A 20,967-nucleotide genomic window follows, 5' to 3' on the forward strand; every position below is an offset into this window, starting at 1 on the left:
AGAAGTAAAGATCCAAGCCTACTGTTTTACTACAGAGAAGTTGAAAATATCTCAATACATAGTCTGCTTTGAAGTGCAACTACAGCATTAGCCCAGCAGAATGGACGCGAAAATAGTTCAAAACAGTAAAGTCAGGTAAATACCAACCAATACTTCTTACCAACCAAATTTTATGGAAAAAAAAAAGTTTTTTCTATGGGATATGTTGTCTTTGATGTGTGCATAATGCATTACCTGATATCCAGTGAACAGTGTACATTGCATGCCAGAGGCAAGAAGAAGCAACCTGCTTTCATGAGTGTAAAGATACCAGGTAACATTGAACTTCTTTGACTCCACCAAGCGAAGAGCATTTGATTGAGGCTCATATACAAGCAGATCTAGGCCACTGCAATAGACATAAAATTCACAATAAAATGAACCAATGAACAGGATAATCTCCTACATAGAACTAAAACATGAATGAAGTCAATCCCAAACTGAGGAAACAAGTGATTTTTCTGTCGCAAAAAGTGCTCTATGGGTGTCTTAGTAGGCTAATCGGATATTTGGATGCAGGACACACATAAATTGTCTGCTATTTATACTGTAACAACAACAAAATACATACCTTGTTTTTATTATTATGACATCACAAGTGGGGCAGTCAGTCCAGAAAAAGCCCAGTATGGTTTCAGAATCTGCTCTGCACTTCTTGCTACAAGCTTCACCTGTTTCTCTATTTCTAAACTCAACCTCATGACTGGATCGTTGAATCCCTATTGCTTTCTGATCCAGCGAAAATCGAACTGATAAGACAGGGCCTTCATTAACTGGATCAGAGTTTGGAGGTCCAGATGGAGCAGATGGAGCTATCTTCCAGTATAATATCTGCAATCACGCAACCAAATTACTTTATAATAACCAGGTTCACTGAAGGAAATGGAGAAGTCAATCAACTGGATGTTCATATACCCGATCAGCTGTTGGAGCTACAAGAAACTTATTGGCATCATCATAGAATAGGCCCCTAATATCTGGAATGTCACATCGAAGCGGAGGATGTTGTACATAAGCGTGAGAGAGCGCACCAGGGCTGCCCAGACCTCCTTGCATCTGATTGCGCAGAACTCTTTTGTTACTTCAAGTGACTAAGCTAGTGAGCCTACATTTTATCACATGATTGGAAAGGAGCTGCTGTCAGCATGATGCACAGTTCTTTTTCTTATTACATGGTAATAAAGCACCATGCTATCACATATTTTCTTTGAGTTGCAAATATATGCATAGACATACCAGAGAGCCACAGCAACTCACACTTCAAGCCTTATTCTTGACCTTCAGGACAGAAGAAAACATAGTTACAAAATTGTGAAAGTTCGGCCAGGAAGATAAATCAGTTTTCAAATATCAAGCATGAAAGTGTTGCACAGAGACATAGACTATGAGCAGTCTTTTTTATTTAACTAATACAAATTAATTTCTGCAAGCCTAAAAGGAATAACTGAGAGACTGACTATTGACAGCCAACTATTGTCACATTGACCATCAGTGATCTGGATCATCGGATCAGGAGTAGATTAGCCCTCAATCGTTTATACTTGTCTCACCCCACTCTCACCTCATGATAGAACACCCTCCCGCTCCTCGAGCTCAACCGCCATCTGCCTCGCAGGAGCCATGCCGGAACCACCAAGGACCCCAAGGCCCACCATTACCCCCGACGTACCCTCTCCCTCCCTCTCTATGTGGTGGACGTCTCATCTACTGCCCCGCGGCTGCTGGATTTGATTCTTAGTCTCAACCACCACCCTCCCCTCCCAGCTTAACTTTCCACAGGCTTTCTTGCCATGCCCACGGCCGCCCAAACAAACTGTCGCCACCACTCTTGCCGGTCATCCCTCTAAGCCGCAGGGTAACAGAGAGCCACCATCCACCCCAAACCCTAACCCTAACCTGAAACGTAACCTCGCCAGAGGTGCCCAAATAGTGTAAGCAGAGGAGGATCGTCAGAGTATGCAGCAGAAGTGAAGGGTGGAAGAAGATAGGAGGACGAAGAAGCAAGCAAGAGGACGACAAACAATAGGTACACAATTTGATTGTTTGCCAAGATTGCACACTTTGATTGTTGGCCAAGAGCAAAACAGTTGGCATTAAGTTATTGAAAGGCCATAGGGGATTCCAGTGCGGTATTACGGTCAAAAAAATACATATTAAAGGGCCATTTCCATTTGAAATTGGATGATTAATTAAACAGGGGGACACACTATTTTCTTAATGATAGAAAAGATTACCGCAGTTTGCATGCATGCTCTGAGTGCTAGAAACTCTTTAGAACACATGTTATGTTCAATCTCAGGGACCTTTGCTGCTACGCATCTCCCATAATCTTTTGCCTGCATAGCATAGCTGGTAAATACAACACTCACAACATAAAGAAACTAAACCAGATCATAAGGTCATTGATTATTCACTCATCTGGACTAGCAATTTAAACGATTTCATGAATTTACATATGGTAGCATTAGTATAGCAAGTCACAGAACCCTTCAGTGTCAAAACAAATCGCGGGGAATGTGTACGAATACTGTCCATTTCAACATACTCCTACTTAGCTACAATTCATGTAGTGCTGATGGCAAGCATGGTTTTAAAGGCGTCGCCTAAGCGACGCTTAAGCGTCCGAGCGGTCCGAGACTGGAAGGCGTCGTCGTCGCCTTTGACTTGAGCGTAAGGCGTCCAAAGGCGTCGCAGAAGCGTCCCAAGTCGTCGCCTAAGCGTGAAATCGCTGCCTTTCATCGCTTCTGGACGCCTCTGTCCTTGCGCGGGAAACTCTGCGCTGGCGGGAAGGAAAACCCAAATTGGCAGGCTGGGAGTGGAATTGGGGGCCAGGGATAGGGGAAATAGAGGGAAGAGAGAGAGGGGAACAGACCAGGTGAACCGATTGGGAGAGAAGAGAGCGAGGAGGGAGCTCCTCTCACGCGACCTCCCCAGCTCCAGCCAGATTCGCTCCTGCTCCGCCATCTGCCGGCCTCCCCAGCTCCGGCCAAGCTTCTGGCTCCTCCTCCCCCTGGCGCAGCCCTCTCCAGAGGGGAAACAAGCTACGGCTTCTCCTCCACCTGGTGCAGCACTGCAGCCTCCTCATCCTACCTAGCTGCTGCTTTGTTTCCAGCAAGGCAGCCTCAAAGGCGTCACCTTGCAACACGCCTTGAGCACCTAGGCGTTGAGGCGCCCCCCCATCGCCTTGGGACGCCTGGCCGCCTTTAAAACCATGATGGCAAGGCATCATTGCGCACGTATAAGCCATGACATGAAACTAAAGTTTTTCAGTTAAACAACTTAGCAACTTATTAGGGTACCAAGCAGACCTGCAGGTGAATCACAGGACCAAACTATTTAGGAGAGACTCGGACTAACAAAATAAAGAAAAATCAGTAGCCAACTAAAGTGACTTCTTAAATATAACAACCATACAAAGGGCAGAGAAGCAAATAACTAAGCAGCAGACATCCTCCATGTAGCCGCGAATCAAAATCAGGACTAAGCTGAGGTAAACCGATCAAATTAGACTGGTATAGCAGGGATCGGGCAACAATATTATGATACTAGGGAGTAGGGAAACAACTAGCAAATAGATACTGGTAGTTACACCAGCTTTATCACCCATCTTGATCTTCCCAACCGAACTAGGCCAGTCAAGTCAACTTATATGCGACGGGAACCCAAAAAAAAAATCCACGAAATCTATCATCAGACCGCCCTAACAAAAAGGAAAAGTTCAACAGGGGCAACCCGATCCCCAGATGTACGAGGGAGGGGGGTCAGCACCTGGGACGCGCACGTCGCGAGGATCCGGGACAGCGTGGAGGAGGCCGCCGGCTTTCGTTCCTTCATCCAAACCCTGGACAGATCATGCAACCATACCAGTGGGGAGAAGGGAAATTCCGACGAGCCTTCGTTGCTGGGGCGGGCAGTCGAGGCAAGATGGGGCTGGATTTGCGTCTCCTGGCTCGAATTCGATGTTGGTAGTGCGAGCTCGCGCCGGCGTCTTCACCGGCCGGTCCACGAGACGAGAGGCAGGCAGGGATATCTTTTTTTTTTCTGTCAGGTGGCAGCCGATAGGTAAGATCTGTTTTGTGGTCAATGCCGCTTGCCGCCCACCTCCGCGCGGGTGGGCCTGGCCCAGGAAGTTTTCTTTTTCTTTTTTGTTAATTTTTAAATTTTCAGATGCGAATAATATTAAAATTCAAATTTGAAAATATTTGAATTTGGAAATTTTTTAAAATATAAAAATGTTCAAATTAAAAAATGTCCATACTTCAATCATGTTCAAATTTGAAAATTGTTCAAATTTTAAATAATATTTTAATTTTTTCGAATTATAAATATGTTAAAATTTTAAATTTTCAAATTTTCAAATTTTTCGGATATTTCCAAATTTGCTTACATTTAAAAAATATACAAAATTTAGAAAGTTTAGTTTTTTTAAATAGTTTTCGAAACATATTATTTTGGAATAATAAATATTTCAGAAAATAAAGATAAGATACAAGAGAGAAAAAACAAAAAAGTATTACCTGTTGGGCGGCGTCACGCATCTTCCGACCAGGTCGATGGCGAGGAACCTCCTCTCCACGGAGAATAGAAAAGGTCAACGAACATGGATTCACCTGTTGGGTCGAGCCAAGAAAGTGAAAATGCACGCCCAAGTGGCCATCTAGAGCTCACTAGGCGGGTTGGATAATTTGGTGTGGCCTAGTGTAGATAACGGCAAATCCTATTTGAAGGTCGTTGTGTTGGTTAGCGGGTGACGCGTACCCCTTATACGTAGTGGGCCGGCCCACCAAGGTCACAACGAGCGGCGACCAATGTCACCGAAGAAGGTGAAGACGATGCATCGATGACCGGGAGGACCTCGTCGTCGATGGAGAAGACGATGGCTAGGCGAGGAATGGATCTCACTCGAGACAAGACGACGCGGCTTCACCGACGGATGTGAGGAATAAAACTTAGGGTTTTGGTTGGGGTGGGTTGGAGTTGCGAGGAGCTCGTCGGCACCGGGATTAGGGCTTGGGGTGCGGGGTGATAACCCCACAAGTATAGGGGATCGCAACAGTCTTCGAGGGAAGTAAAACCCAAATTTATTGATTCGACACAAGGGGAAGCAAAGAATACTTATAAGCCTTAGCAACTGAGTTGTCAATTCAGCTGCACCTGGAAAAGCACTAGTAACTGGGGGTGATGTGAAAGCAGCGAGTAATATGAGAGCAATAGTAACGATAACACGGCAGCGGTAGCGAGTAACACGGAGGCAAGGGCACCGGAAAATAGTTGATACTACTTCCAATGACATATAGGACCGAGCGAGTATTTGATGATGAAAGATGGACCAGGGGTTCCCAGCTATCTACACTAGTGGTAACTCTCCAATAACAAGTGACAAGTGTTGGGTGAACAAATTACAGTTGGGCAATTGATAGGATTGAAATCGCATTAAGACAGAACATCAAGTTTATTAATCATGTAGGCATGTTTTCCATATATAGTCATACGTGCTCGCAATGAGAAACTTGCATAACATCTTTTGTCCTACCAGCCGGTGGCAGCCGGGCCTCAAGGGAATCTACTGGTAATTAAGATACCCCTTTTAATAGAGCACCGTAGCAAAGCATTAACACTTGGTGAAAACATGTGATCCTCATATCTAAGCCTTCCCCTCCAGTTATCCCAGTTGATGTCACTCTGGGGCCTCGGGTTCCGGACATAGACAGATGCAAACAACTTGTAGATACAATCTAAGCAATAATTATAGAGCTTAAATCTAAGATCATGCCACTCATGCACTAGTGACAAGCATTAAACACAACAAGATTGCAGCAACAATAACTTCACAAACTTTATAGATAGGCTGATCATAATGTAACAATTCATCGGATCCCAACAAACACAACACCGATTACATCAGATGGATCTCAATCATGTAAGGCAGCTCATGAGATCATTGTATTGAAGTACATGGGAGAGAGAGTATCAACTAGCTACTGCTAGAACCCGTAGTCCATAGGGGAACTACTCACGGAGCATGATGGAGGCGGTGGCGTCGATGGAGAAGGCTTCCGGGGCACTTCCCCGTCCCGGCGGCGTGCCGGAACAGAGATTCTGGCCCCCGAAATGGAGTTTCGCGATGGCGGCGGCGCCCCTGGAGTCTTTCTGGAATATGATTGATTGATGTAGGGTTTTCGCGTCGCGAGGAATATATAGGCGAAAGGACGGCGTCAGAGGGGTCCCGAGGGGCCTACTCCATACCTGGGCGCGCCCCCCTCCTTGGTCGCGCCGCCAGGTGGTGTGGGCCCCCCTGGCCCCTCTCCGTCTCTCCTTCGGTGTTCTGGGTCCGTCTCGGTAAAATAGAAGGTTTGGCTTTTGTTTCGTCGAATTCGAGAATATTGCCCGAACAGCTTTTCGGAACCACAAACAGCGAGAAAACATGAGCTGGCACCTTGGCATCTCGTTAATAGGTTAGTGCTTGGAAAATGCATAAAATCATTATAAAGTGTGAGCAAAACATGTAGGTATTGTCATAAAACTAGCATGGAACATCGGAAATTATAGATACGTTGGAGACGTATCAAGCATCCCCAAGCTTAGTTCCTACTCGCCCTCGAGTAGGTAAACGATAAAAAGAATAATTTACGAAGCGACATGCTACTAACATAATCTTGATCATACTATTGTAAAGCATATGAGATGAATGAAGTGACTCAAGGCAATGATCTATAGTTTTCTAACAAATAGATAACATATAGCAAAAACTTTTCATGAATAGTACTTTCAAGACAAGCATCAAAAAGTCTTGCACAAGAGTTAACTCATAAAGCAATAAATTCTTAGTAAGAGGTTTTGAAGCAACACAAAGTAAGATTAAAGTTTCAGCAATTGATTTCAACTTTCAACATGCATATCTCATGGATAATTGTCAATACAAAGTAATATGATGAATGCAAATAAGCAAGCATGTAAGAATCAATGCACAATTGACACAAGTGTTTGCTTCTAAGATAGAAAGTAGTAGGTAAACTGACTCAACATAAAGTAAAAGAAAGGCCCTTCGCAGAGGGAAGCAGGGATTAAATCATGTGCTAGAGCTTTTTAAGTTTTGAAATCATATAGAGAGCATACAAATAAAGTTTTGAGAGGTGTTTGTTGTTATCAACGAATGGTAGTGGGCACTCTAACCCCCTTGCCAAACAGACCCTCAAAGAGCGGCTCCCATGAAGGACGTTATCTCTACCAGCAAGGTAGATCATCCCTCTTCTCTTTTGTTTACACATGTATTTTAGTTTTATTTATAGATGACACTCCTCCCAACCTTTTGCTTTCACAAGCCATGGCTAACCGAATCCTTGGGTGCCTTCCAACATTTCACATACCATGAAGGATGTAGGGATTCGTAGCATAGAAAACAAAAAAATTCCTACCGCGAGAACGCAATCCAAGCCAAGATGCAATCTAGAAGACGGTAGCAACGAGGCGATGAACGAGACTAACCCTTGAAGATTTCCAAAGACTACAAGAGGAGGCTCTCGTTGCTGTGGTAGACGTTCACTCGCCGCTTTCAAAAGCGCGTAGAAGATCTTGACGGTGCCATAATCGGGCAGCACCTCCGTACTCGGTCACACGTTCGGTGTTGATGAAGACGACATCCTTCTCCCCGTTCCAGCGGGCAGCGGAAGTAGTAGCTCCTCCTTGAATCCGGCAGCACGACGGCGTGGTGGCGATGGAGAACTCCGGCGAAGCTTCGCTAAGCGTTGCGGGAGAGGTGGAGGAGTGGGGCGGCTAGGGTTTGGGAGAGGGGGTGGCCGGCCTCCTTGGGGTGCGGCCAAGGTGGTGGTGTTGTGGTGGCCGGACCCCTCCCCTTGGCCCCTCATTATATAGGTGGAACCCCCAAGTGTTGGACTACAAGTCTTCGAATAAGACCCCAACCCAAAACCTTCCATGTGTAGGGAAACCTACTGATGTCTACGGGTGCTTCTATTCTTGTAGACAGTGTTGGGCCTCTAAGAGCAGAGGTTTGTAGAACAGCAGCAAGTTTCCCTTAAGTGGATCACCCAAGGTTTATCGAACTCAGGGAGGAAGAGGTCAAAGATATCCCTCTCATGCAACCACCGCAACCACAAAGCAAGAAGTCTCTTGTGTCCCCAACACACCTAATAGGTGCACTAGTTCGGCGAAGAGATAGTGAAATACGGGTGGTATAAATAAGTATGAGCGATGGCAACGGCACCGAGAAAAGTGCTTTGCCCGGGACGGTAAACAAGCGATAGTAACGCAGGCTGTAGTAACGCGATAAAACAGTAAACAAGCAGCTATAGCAGTATTTAGGAACAAGGCCTAGGGATTAGACTTTCACTAGTGGACACTCTCAACTTTGATCACATAACAGAATAGATAAATGCATACTCCACACTCTTGTTGGATGATGAACACCACTAATTGCGTAGGATTACACGAACCCTCAATGCCGGAGTTAACAAGCTCCACAATATTCAATGTTCATATTTAAATAACCTTAGAGTGCATGACAGATCAACACAACTAAACCAAGTACTAACATAGCATGCACACTTGTCACCTTCACACTATGTAGGAGGAATAGATCACATCAATACCATCATAGCAATAGTTAACTTCATAATCTACAAGAGATCATAATCATAGCCTACGCCAAGTACTAACACGGATGCACACCTTGTCACCATTACACCGTGCGGGAGGAATAAACTACTTTAATAACATCACTAGAGTAGCACATGGATAAATTGTGATACAAAACACATTGCAATCATAAAGGGATATAAATAAGCACTTCACTATGCCATTCATAACGGTGAATAAGTATTACGTGAAATATAGCCTAAGAGACCCACACGGTGCACACATTGTCACCTTTACACACGTGGGACAAGGAGTCTCCGGAGATCACATAAGTAAAACCCACTTGACTAGCATAATGACATCTAGATTACAAGCATCATCATATGAATCTCAATCATGTAAGGCAGCTCATGAGATTATTGTATTGAAGCACATAGGAGAGAGATTAACCACATAGCTACCGGTACAGCCCCGAGCCTCGATGGAGAACTACTCCCTCCTCATGGGAGACAGCAGCGTTGATGGAGATGGCGGTGGTGTCGATGGAGGAGCCTTCCGGGGCACTTCCCCGTCCGGCGGCGTGCCGGAACAGAGACTCCTGTCCCCCAGATCTTGGCTTCGCGATGGCTGCGGCTCTGGAAGGTTTCTCGTACCGTGGCTTTTTCGTATCGAGGTTTTAGGTCTGGGACCTTTTTATAGGCGAAGAGGCGGCGTCAGAAAGTCAACGGGGCGACGACACCATAGGGCCGCACGGCCAGGGGGTGGGCCGCGCCACCCTATCATGCAGGGGCCTGTGGCCCCCCTCTGGCGGCTCTCGGGTGTTCTGGATGCTTCCGGTGAAAATAGGAACACTGGGCGTTGATTTCGTCCAATTCGAGAATATTTCGTTACTAGGATTTACGAAACCAAAAACGGCGAGAAAACGAGGAGCGGCACTTCGGCATCTCGTCAATAGGTTAGTTCCAGAAAACGCATAAATATGACATAAAATGTGCATATAACATGTAGATATCATCAATAATGTGGCATGGAACATAAGAAATTATCGATACGTCGGAGACGTATCAGCATCCCCAAGCTTAGTTTGTGCTCGTCCCGAGCAGGTAAACGATAACAAAGATAATTTTTGGAGTGACATGCCATCATAAACTTGATCATACTATTGTAAACATATGTAATGAATGCAGCGACAAAACAATGGTAATGACATGAGTAAACAAGCTGAATCATAAAGCAAAGACTTTTCATGAATAGTACTTTCAAGACAAGCATCAATAAGTCTTGCATAAGAGTTAACTCATAAAGCAATAAATTCAAAGTAAAGACATTGAAGCAACACAATGGAAGATTAAGTTTCAGCGGTTGCTTTCAACTTGTAACATGTATATCTCATGGATAATTGTCAACATAGAGTAATATAACAAGTGCAATATGCAAGTATGTAGGAATCAATGCACAGTTCACACAAGTGTTTTCTTCTTGAGGTGGAGAGAAATAGGTGAACTGACTCAACACAAAAGTAAAAAGAATGGTCCTTCAAAGAGGAAAGCATCGATTGCTATATTTGTGCTAGAGCTTTTATTTTGAAAAACATGAAACAATTTTGTCAACGGTAGTAATAAAGCATATGAGTTATGTAAATTATATCCTACAAGTTGCAAGCCTCATGCATTGTATACTAATAGTGCCCGCACCTTGTCCTAATTAGCTTGGACTACCGGATCATCGCAATACATATGTTTTAACCAAGTGTCACAATGGGGTACCTCCATGCCGCTCTGTACAAAGGTCTAAGGAGAAAGCTCGCATTTTGGATTTCTCGCTTTTGATTATTCTCAACTTAGACATCCATACGGGACAACATGGACAACGAGATAATGGACTCCTCTTTAATGCATAAGCATGTGGCAACAATTATTATTCTCATATGAGATTGAGGATATTGTCCAAAACTGAAACTTCCACCATGAATCATGGCTTTAGTTAGCGGCCCAATGTTCTTCTCTAACAATATGTATGCTCCAACCATTAAGGTGGTAGATCTCTCTTAGTTCAGACAAGACGGACATGCATAGCAACTCACATGATATTCAACAAAGAATAGTTGATGGCGTCCCCAGAAACATGGTTATCGCACAGCAAGCAACTTAATAAGAGATAAAGTGCATAAGTACATATTCAATACCACAATAGTTTTTAAGCTATTTGTCCCATGAGCTATATATTGTAAAGGTGAAGAATGGAAATTTAAAGGTAGCTGATACGTCTCCAACGTATCGATAATTTCTTGTGTTCCATGCCACATTATTGATGTTATCTACATGTTTTATGCACACTTTATGTCATATTCGTGCATTTTCTGGAACTAACCTATTAACAAGATGCCGAAGTGCCGGTTCACGTTTTACTGCTGTTTTTGGTTTCAGAAATCCTAGTAACGAAATATTCTCGGAATCGGACGAAATCAACGCCAAAGATCTTAGAATCCCCGGAAGCATCCGGAACACACGAGAGGGACCGGAGGGGGGGCACGGAGCCCACCACACCATACCCTGGCGCGGCCTAGGGGTGGCCCGCGCCCCCTAGGGTTTGGCCAGCCCTTCGACCCCCGGCGCCGCCTCTTCGCCTATAAGAAGCCCCTGGATCGAGAAAACCCGAGACCAATTGACGAAACCCACGAAACCTGCCGGAGCCGCCGCCATCGCGAAGCCAAGATGCGGGGACGGGATCTGCGTTCCGGCACCCTGCCGGAGCGGGGAAGTGCCCCGGAAGGCTTCTCCATCGACACCGCTGCCATCTCCACCGCCATCTTCATCACCGCTGCTGCTCCCATGAGGAGGGAGTAGTTCTCCATCGAGGCTCGGGGCTGTACCGGTAGCTATGTGGTTCATCTCTCTCCTATGTAGTTCAATACAATAATCTCATGAGCTGCCTTACATGATTGAGATTCATATGATGATGCTTGTAATCTAGATGTCATTATGCTAGTCAAGTGGGTTTTACTTATGTGATCTCCAGGAGACTCCTCGTCCCACGTGTGTAAAGGTGACGGTGTGTGCACCGTGTGGGTCTCTTAGGCTAGATTTCACAGAATACTTACTCATTGAATGGCATAGTGAGGTGCTTATTTATATCTCTTTAAGATTGCGGCATGTTGTATCACAATTTATCCATGTGCTACTCTAGCAATGTGTTATTAAAGTAGTTTATTCCTCCTGCATGTGTGCAAAGGTGACAGTGCGTGCACCGTGTTAGTACTTGGTTTATGCTATGATCATGATCTCTTGTAGATTATGGAGTTAACTATTGCTATGATAATATTGATGTGATCTATTCCTCCTACATATGCATGAAGGTGACGGTGTGCATGCTATGCTAGTACTTGGTTTAGTAGCGTTGATCTATCTTACACTAAAGGTTACTTAAACATGAGCATTATTGTGGAGCTTGTTAACTCCGGCATTGAGGGTTCGTGTAATCCTACGCAATGTGTTCATCATCCAACAAAAGTGTAGAGTATGCATTTATCTATTCTGTTATGTGATCAATGTTGAGAGTGTCCACTAGTGAAAGTCTATTCCCTAGGCCTTGTTCCTAAATACTGCTGAGTTACTACTTGCTTGTTTACTACTACTTGCGTTACTACGCTTGTTTACTTGTTTTCTTGCGTTACTACTGCTGCAATACCACCACCATCAACTACACGCCAAGCACTTTTACGGCACCGTTGCTACTGCTCATACTTATTTATACCACTCGTATTTCACTATCTCTTCGCCGAACTAGTGCACCTATTAGGTGTGTTGGGGACACAAGAGACTTCTTGCTTTGTGGTTGCGGGGTTGCATGAGAGGGATATCTTTGACCTCTTCCTCCCCGAGTTCGATAAACCTTGGGTATCCACTTAAGGGAAACTTGTCTGCTGTTCTACAAACCTCTCGCTCTTGGAGGCCCAACACTTGTCTACAAGAATAGAAGCTCCCGTAGACATCAAGCACTTTTACGGCGCCGTTGCCGGGGAGGAAAGGTAAAAAGGCTCTCATACTACGGTCTCGGGTAAAGTATTTTTCCGGCGCCGTCGTGTGTGTGCTCAAAGCTATTTCCTTTAGATCCTGCAATTGCATCTTGTTGTTTCTTGTTTACACTAGTTTGGCATAATGTACAAGAGTGAGCTTCTTATTCTATTTCCTGATTTAAAACATGGATTGTTTGATGCGAAAATTAAAAAACCTATGAAATCTTCTTTGCATGCTTGGTAGTAATATTAGTATGAACGCTTTGAACACCATAGTTGACAATAATATAGAAAGTTCTAAGCTTGGGGAAGCTGGTTTTCATGATATTTTTAGTCCCCCAAGCATTGAGGAGAAAATTTTCTTTGATGATACTTTGCCTCCTATTTCTGATGATTATAATGATAGTGGTCTTTTGGTGCCACTTACTGCGGAGAGCAAATTTTGTTGTGATTATACTATGCCTCCTACACTTGATGAGAATAATAATGATAGCTACTTTGTTGAATTTGCTCCCACTACAACTAATAAAATTGATTATGCTTATGTGGAGAGTAATAATTTTATGCATGAGACTCATGATAAGAATGCTTTATGTGATAGTTATATTGTTGAGTTTGCTCATGTTGCTACTGAAAGTTATTATGAGAGAGGAAAATATGGTTGTAGAAATTTTCATGTTACTAAAATGCCTCTCTATGTGCTGAAATTTTTCAAGCTACACTTGTTTTATCTTCCTATGCTTGTTACTTTGCTCTTCATGAACTTGTTTATTTACAAGACTCCTATGCATAGGAAGCATGTTAGGCTTAAATATGTTTTGAATTTGCCTCTTGATGCTCTCTTTTGCTTCAAATACTATTTCTTGCGAGTGCATCATTAAAACTGCTGAGCCCATCTTAATGGCTATAAAGAAAGAACTTCTTGGGAGATAACCCATGTGTTATTTTGCTACAGTACTTTGTTTTATATTTGTGTCTTGGAAGTTGTTTACTACTGTAGCAACCTCTCCTTATCTTAGTTTTGAGTTTTGTTGTGCCAAGTTAAGCCGTTGATAGAAAAGTAAGTACTAGATTTGGATTACTGCGCAGTTCCAGATTTCTTTGCTGTCACGAATCTGAGCCCACTGCCCTGCAGGAAGCTCAGAAAATTATGCCAATTTACGTGCATGATCCTCAGATATGTACGCAACTTTCATTCAATTTGAGCATTTTCATTTGAGCAAGTCTGGTGGCCTAATAAAATCCATCTTTACGGACTGTTCTGTTTTGACAGATTCTGCCTTTTATTTTGCATTGCCTCTTTTGCTATGTTGGATGAATTTCTTTGATCCATTAATGTCCAGTAGCATTATGAAATGTCCAGAAGTGTTAAGAATGATTGTGTCACCTCTGAACATGTTAATTTTTATTGTCCACTAACCCTCTAACGAGTTGTTTCGAGTTTGGTGTGGAGGAAGTTTTCAAGGATCAAGAGAGGAGTATGATATACTATGATCAAGGAGAGTGAAAGCTCTAAGCTTGGGGATGCACCCCGTGGTTCACCCCTGCATATATCAAGAAGACTCAAGCGTCTAAGCTTGGGGATGCCCAAGGCATCCCCTTCTTCATCGACAACATTATCAGGTTCCTCCCTGAAACTATATTTTTATTCCATCACATCTTATGTGCTTTTACTTGGAGCGTCTGTGTGCTTTTGTTTTTGTTTGTGTTTGAATAAATTGGATTACATCATGCTTGTGTGGGAGAGAGACACGCTCCGCTGGTTCATATGAACACATGTGTTCTTAGCTCATAATATTCATGGCGAAGTTTCCTCTTCGTTAAATTGTTATATGGTTGGAATTGGAAAATGATACATGTAGTAATTGCTATAATGTCTTGGGTAATGTGATACTTGGCAATTGTTGTGCTCATGTTTAAGCTCTTGCATCATATACTTTGCACCTATTAGTGAAGAATACATAGAGCATGCTAAAATTTGGTTTGCATAATTGGTTTCTCTAAGGTCTAGATAATTTCTAGTAAGGTGTTTGAACAACAAGGAAGACGATGTATAGTCTTATAATGTTTTCAATATGTCTTTTATGTGAGTTTTGCTGCACCGGTTCATCCTTGTGTTTGTTTCTAACAAGCCTTGCTAGCCTAAACCTTGTATCGAGAGGGAATACTTCTCATGCATCCAAAATACTTGAGCCAACCACTATGCCATTTGTGTCCACCATACCTACCTACTACATGGTATTTTCCAGCCATTCCAAAGTAAATTGCTTGAGTGCTACCTTTAAAATTCCATCATTCACCTTTGCAATATATAGCTCATGGGACAAATAGCTTAAAAACTATTGTGGTATTGAATATGTAATTATGCACTTTATCTCTTATTAAGTTGCTTGTTGTGCGATAACCATGTTTCTGCGGGAACGCCATCAACTCATTGTTGAATTTCATGTGAGTTGCTATGCATGTTCGTCTTGTACGAAGTAAGGGCGATCTACATCGAGTTGAATGGTTTGAGCATGCATATTGTGAGAGAAGAACATTGGGCCGCTAACTAAAGCCATGTTCCATGGTGGAAGTTTCGAGTTTTGGACAAACATCCTCAAATCTCTAATGAGAAAAGAATTAATTGTTGTTGAATGCTTAAAGCATTAAAAGAGGAGTCCATTATCACGTTGTCTATGTTGTCCCGGTATGGATGTCTAAGTTGAGAATAATCAAAAGCGAGAAATCCAAATGCGAGCTTTCTCCTTAGGCCTTTGTACAGGCGGCATAGAGGTACCCCTTTGTGATACTTGGTTAAAGCATATGTATTGCGGTGATAATCCAGGTAGTCCAAGCTAATTAGGACAAGGTGCGAGCACTATTAGTACACTATGCATGAGGCTTGCAACTTATAAGATATAATTTACATGATGCATATGCTTTATTACTACCGTTGACAAAATTGTTTCATGTTTTCAAAATCAAAGCTCTAGCACAAATATAGCAATCGATGCTTTTCCTCTATGAGGACCATTCTTTTACTTTCAATGTTGAGTCAGTTCACCTATTTCTCTCCACCTCAAGAAGCAAACACTTGTGTGAGCTGTGCATTGATTCCTACATATTCGCTTATTGCACTTATTATATTACTCTATGTTGACAATATCCATGAGATATACATGTTACAAGTTGAAAGCAACCGCTGAAACTTAATCTTCTTTTGTGTTGTTTCAATACCTTTACTTTGAATTATTGCTTTATGAGTTAACTCTTATGCAAGACTTATTGATGCTTGTCTTGAAGTGCTATTCATGAAAAGTCTTTGCTATATGATTCACTTGTTTACTCATATCATATCCATTGTTTTGATCGCTGCATTCACTACATATGCTGTACAAATAGTATGATCAAGTTTATGATGGCATGTCACTCCAGAAATTATCTTTGTTATCGTTTTACTCGCTCGGGACGAGCGAGAACTAAGCTTGGGGATGCTGATACGTCTCCAACGTATCGATAATTTCTTGTGTTCCATGCCACATTATTGATGTTATCTACATGTTTTATGCACACTTTATGTCATATTCGTGCATTTTACGGAACTAACCTATTAACAAGATGCCGAAGTGCCGGTTCCGTTTCTACGCTATTTTTGGTTTCAGAAATCCTAGTAACGAAATATTCTCGGAATCGGACGAAATCAACGCCAAAGATCTTAGAATCCCCGGAAGCATCCAGAACACACGAGAGGGACCGGAGGGGGGCACGAGCCCACCACACCACACCCCGGCGCGGCCAGAGGGGGGGCCGCGCCCCCCTAGGGTTTGGCCAGCCCTTCGACCCCCTGGCGCCGCCTCTTCGCCTATAAGAAGCCCCTGGATCAGAAAACCCGAGACCAATTGACGAAACCCACAGAAACCTGCCAGAGCCGCCGCCATCGCGAAGCCAAGATCTGGGGGACAGGATCTCTGTTCCGGCACCCTGCCGGAGCGGGGAAGTGCCCGGAAGGCTTCTCCATCGACACCGCTGCCATCTCCACCGCCATCTTCATCACCGCTGCTGCTCCCATGAGTAGGGAGTAGTTCTCCATCGAGGCTCGGGGCTGTACCGGTAGCTATGTGGTTCATCTCTCTCCTATGTAGTTCAATACAATAATCTCATGAGCTGCCTTACATGATTGAGATTCATATGATGATGCTTGTAATCTAGATGTCATTATGCTAGTCAAGTGGGTTTTACTTATGTGATCTCCGGAGACTCCTCGTCCCACGTGTGTAAAGGTGACGAGTGTGTGCACCGTGTGGGTCTCTTAGGCTAGATTTCACGAGAATACTTACTCATTGAATGGCATAGTGAGGTGCTTATTTATATCTCTTTAAGATTGCGGCATGTTGTATCACAATTTATCCATGTGCTACTCTAGCAATGTGTTATTAAAGTAGTTTATTCCTCCTGCATGTGTGCAAAGGTGACAGTGCGTGCACCGTGTTAGTACTTGGTTTATGCTATGATCATGATCTCTTGTAGATTATGGAGTTAACTATTGCTATGATAATATTGATGTGATCTATTCCTCCTACATATGCATGAAGGTGACGAGTGTGCATGCTATGCTAGTACTTGGTTTAGTAGCGTTGATCTATCTTACACTAAAGGTTACTTAAACATGAGCATTATTGTGGAGCTTGTTAACTCCGGCATTGAGGGTTCGTGTAATCCTACGCAATGTGTTCATCATCCAACAAAAGTGTAGAGTATGCATTTATCTATTTATGTGATCAATGTTGAGAGTGTCCACTAGTGAAAGTCTATTCCCTAGGCCTTGTTCCTAAATACGCTGAGTTACTACTGCTTGTTTACTACTACTTGCGTTACTCTTGCTTGTTTCTTGTTTCTATTGCGTTACTCTTTGCTGCAATACCACCACCATCAACTACACGCCAAGCACTTTTACGGCACCGTTGCTACTTGCTCATACTTATTTATACCACTTGTATTTCACTATCTCTTCGCCGAACTAGTGCACCTATTAGGTGTGTTGGGGACACAAGAGACTTCTTGCTTTGTGGTTGCGGGGTTGCATGAGAGGGATATCTTTGACCTCTTCCTCCACTGAGTTCGATAAACCTTGGGTATCCACTTAAGGGAAACTTGCTGCTGTTCTACAAACCTCTGCTCTTGGAGGCCCAACACTGTCTACAAGAATAGAAGCTCCCGTAGACATCAGTAGCACTCAAGCAATTTACTATGGAATGGCGGAGAAATACCATGTAGTAGGTAGGTATGGTGGACACAAATGGCATAGTGATTGGCTCAAGTATTTGGATGCATGAGAAGTATTCCCTCTCGATACAAGGCTAGCAAGGCTATTTGAAACAAACACAAGGATGAACCGGTGCAGCAAAACTCACATAAAAGACATATTGAAAACATTATAAGACTCTACACCGTCTTCCTTGTTGTTCAAACTCAATACTAGAAATTATCTAGACTTTAGAGAGACCAATTATGCAAACCAAATTTTAGCAAGCTCTATGTGTTTCTTCATTAATAGGTGCAAAGTATATGATGCAAGAGCTTAAACATGAGCACAACAATTGCCAAGTATCAAATTATCCAAGACATTCTACCAATTACTACATGTAGCATTTTCCGTTTCCAACCATATAACAATTAACGAAGCAGTTTCATCCTTCGCCATGAAAATTAAAAGCTAAGAACACATGTGTTCATACGAACCAGCGGAGCGTGTCTCTCTCCCACACAAGCATTTATTCAAACAAAAACAAAAACAAAAGCACGCAGACGCTCCAAGTAAAGTACATAAGATGTGACCGAATAAAAATATAGTTTCAAGAGAAGGAACCTGATAATTTGTCGATGAAGAAGGGGATGTCTTGGGCATCCCCAAGCTTAGATGCTTGAGTCTTCTTGAAATATGCAGGGATGAACCACGGGGGCATCCCCAAGCTTAGACCTTTCACTCTTCTTGATCGTAGTATATCATCCTCCTCTCTTGACCCTTGAAAACTTCCTCCACACCAAACTCGAAACAACTCATTAGACGGTTAGTGCACAATAAAAATTAACATGTTCAGAGGTGACACAATCATTCTTAACACTTCTGGACATTGCATAAAGCTACTGGACATTAATGAAACAAAGAAATTCGTCCAACATAGCAAAAGAGGCAATGCGAAATAAAAGGCAGAATCTGTCAAAACAGAACAGTCCGTAAAGATGGATTTTATTGAGGCACCAGACTTGCTCAAATGAAAATGCTCAAATTGAATGAAAGTTGCGTACATATCTGAGGATCACGCACGTAAATTGGCATATTTTTCTGAGCTACCTACGAGAGAGGCAGGTCGAAATTCGTGACGAGCAAAGAAATCTGTTTCTGCGCAGTAATCCAAATCTAGTATCAACCTTTCTATCAACGACTTTACTTAGCACAACAAAACACAAAACTAAGATAAGGAGAGGTTGCTACAGTAGTAAACAACTTCCAAGACACAAATATAAAACAAAGTACTGTAGCAAAATAACACATGGGTTATCTCCCAAGAAGTTCTTTCTTTATAGCCGTTAAGATGGGCTCAGCAGTTTTAATGATGCACTCGCAAGAAATAGTATTTGAAGCAAAAGAGAGCATCAAGAGGCAAATTCAAAACACATTTAGGTCTAACATGCTTCCTATGAATAGGCATCTTGTACACAAATAAATTCATGAAGAACAAAGTGACAAGCATAGGAAGATAAAACAAGTGTAGCTTCAAAAATTTCAGCACATAGAGAGGCATTTTAGTAACATGAAAATTTCTACAACCATATTTTCCTCTCTCATAATAATTTTCAGTAGCAACATGAGCAAACTCAACAATGTAACTATCACATAAAGCATTCTTATTCACATGCATAAAAGTATCATTACTCTCCACATAAGCATAATCAATTTTATTAGTTGTAGTGGGAGCAAATTCAACAAAGTAGCTATCATTATTATTCTTATCATCAAATGTAGGAGGCATAGTATCATCATAACAAGCTTTATCCTCCATAACAGGCGGTACTAAAAGACTACTATCATTATAATCATCATAAATAGGAGGCAAAGTATCATCAAAGTAAATTTTCTCCTCAATGCTTGGGGGACTAAAAATATCATGCTCATCAAAGCCAGCTTCCCCAAGCTTAGAATTTTCCATATCATTAGCAACCATGGTGTTCAAAGCGTTCATACTAATATTACTACCGAAGCATGCAAATAAGGTTCCATAGGTTTTTTAATTTTCGCATCAAACCATCCATGTCTTAAATCAGGAAATAGAATAAGAAGCTCATTGTCGTCCATTATGCCAAACTAGTGTAAACAAGAAACAAAAAGATGCAATTGCAGGATCTAAAGGAAATAGCTTCGAGTACTTACAACGGCGAAAATAGCTTAGTAGCCGAGATCCGGAGTGTGAGTACCTTTTACCTTTCCTCCCGAGCAACGGCGCCCGAGAAAATAGCTTGATGTCTACGGGTGCTTCTATTCTTGTAGACAGTGTTGGGCCTCCAAGAGCGGAGGTTTGTAGAACAGCGGCAAGTTTCGCTTAAGTGGATCACCCAAGGTTTATCGAACTCGGGGAGGAAGAGGTCAAAGATATCCCTCTCATGCAACCACTGCAACCACAAAGCAAGAAGTCTCTTGTGTCCCCAACACACCTAATAGGTGCACTAGTTCGAGCGAAGAGATAGTGAAATACGAGGTGGTATAAATAAGTATGAGCAGGTGGCAATGGCACCGAGAAAAGTGCTTTGCCCGGGACGATAAACAAGCGTGTAGTAACGTGAGCAGTAGTAACGCGATAAAACGATGAAACAAGCAGCGATAGCGATATTTAGGAACAAGGCCTAGGGATTAGACTTTCACTAGTGGACACTCTCAACTTTGATCACATAACGGGAATAGATAAATGCATACTCCACACTCTCTTGTTGGATGATGAACACCACTAATTGCGTAGGATTACACGAACCCTCAATGCCGGAGTTAACAAGCTCCACAATATTTAATGTTCATATTTAAATAACCTTAGAGTGCATGACAGATCAACACAACTAAACCAAGTACTAACATAGCATGCACACTTGTCACCTTCACACTATGTAGGAGGAATAGATCACATCAATACCATCATAGCAATAGTTAACTTCATAATCTACAAGAGATCATAATCATAGCCTACGCCAAGTACTAACACGGATGCACACACTCGTCACCATTACACCGTGCGGGAGGAATAAACTACTTTAATAACATCACTAGAGTAGCACATGGATAAATTGTGATA

General features: G+C 42.6%; 1 protein-coding gene across 1 annotated transcript in view; it reads right to left on the bottom strand.

Annotated features, from left to right (window-relative positions):
- Nucleotides 1-4,082, bottom strand: part of LOC124649959 (regulator of MON1-CCZ1 complex-like) — a 19,813-nt gene extending 15,731 nt beyond the window's left edge. The window contains exons 1-6 of the mRNA XM_047189526.1: nucleotides 3,808-4,082; nucleotides 2,274-2,375; nucleotides 1,276-1,317; nucleotides 955-1,144; nucleotides 611-870; nucleotides 235-388 (exon numbers count right to left, since the gene is read on the bottom strand). Coding sequence (XP_047045482.1) covers nucleotides 235-388; nucleotides 611-870; nucleotides 955-1,095 — 555 coding nt within the window. The 5' untranslated portion in view covers nucleotides 1,096-1,144; nucleotides 1,276-1,317; nucleotides 2,274-2,375; nucleotides 3,808-4,082. The remainder of the gene's footprint in view (nucleotides 1-234; nucleotides 389-610; nucleotides 871-954; nucleotides 1,145-1,275; nucleotides 1,318-2,273; nucleotides 2,376-3,807) is intronic.
- Between the last annotated feature and the right edge of the window lie 16,885 nt (nucleotides 4,083-20,967).

The sequence above is a fragment of the Lolium rigidum genome, chromosome 4, assembly GCF_022539505.1.
Source record: "Lolium rigidum isolate FL_2022 chromosome 4, APGP_CSIRO_Lrig_0.1, whole genome shotgun sequence".
NCBI lineage: Eukaryota > Viridiplantae > Streptophyta > Magnoliopsida > Poales > Poaceae > Lolium > Lolium rigidum.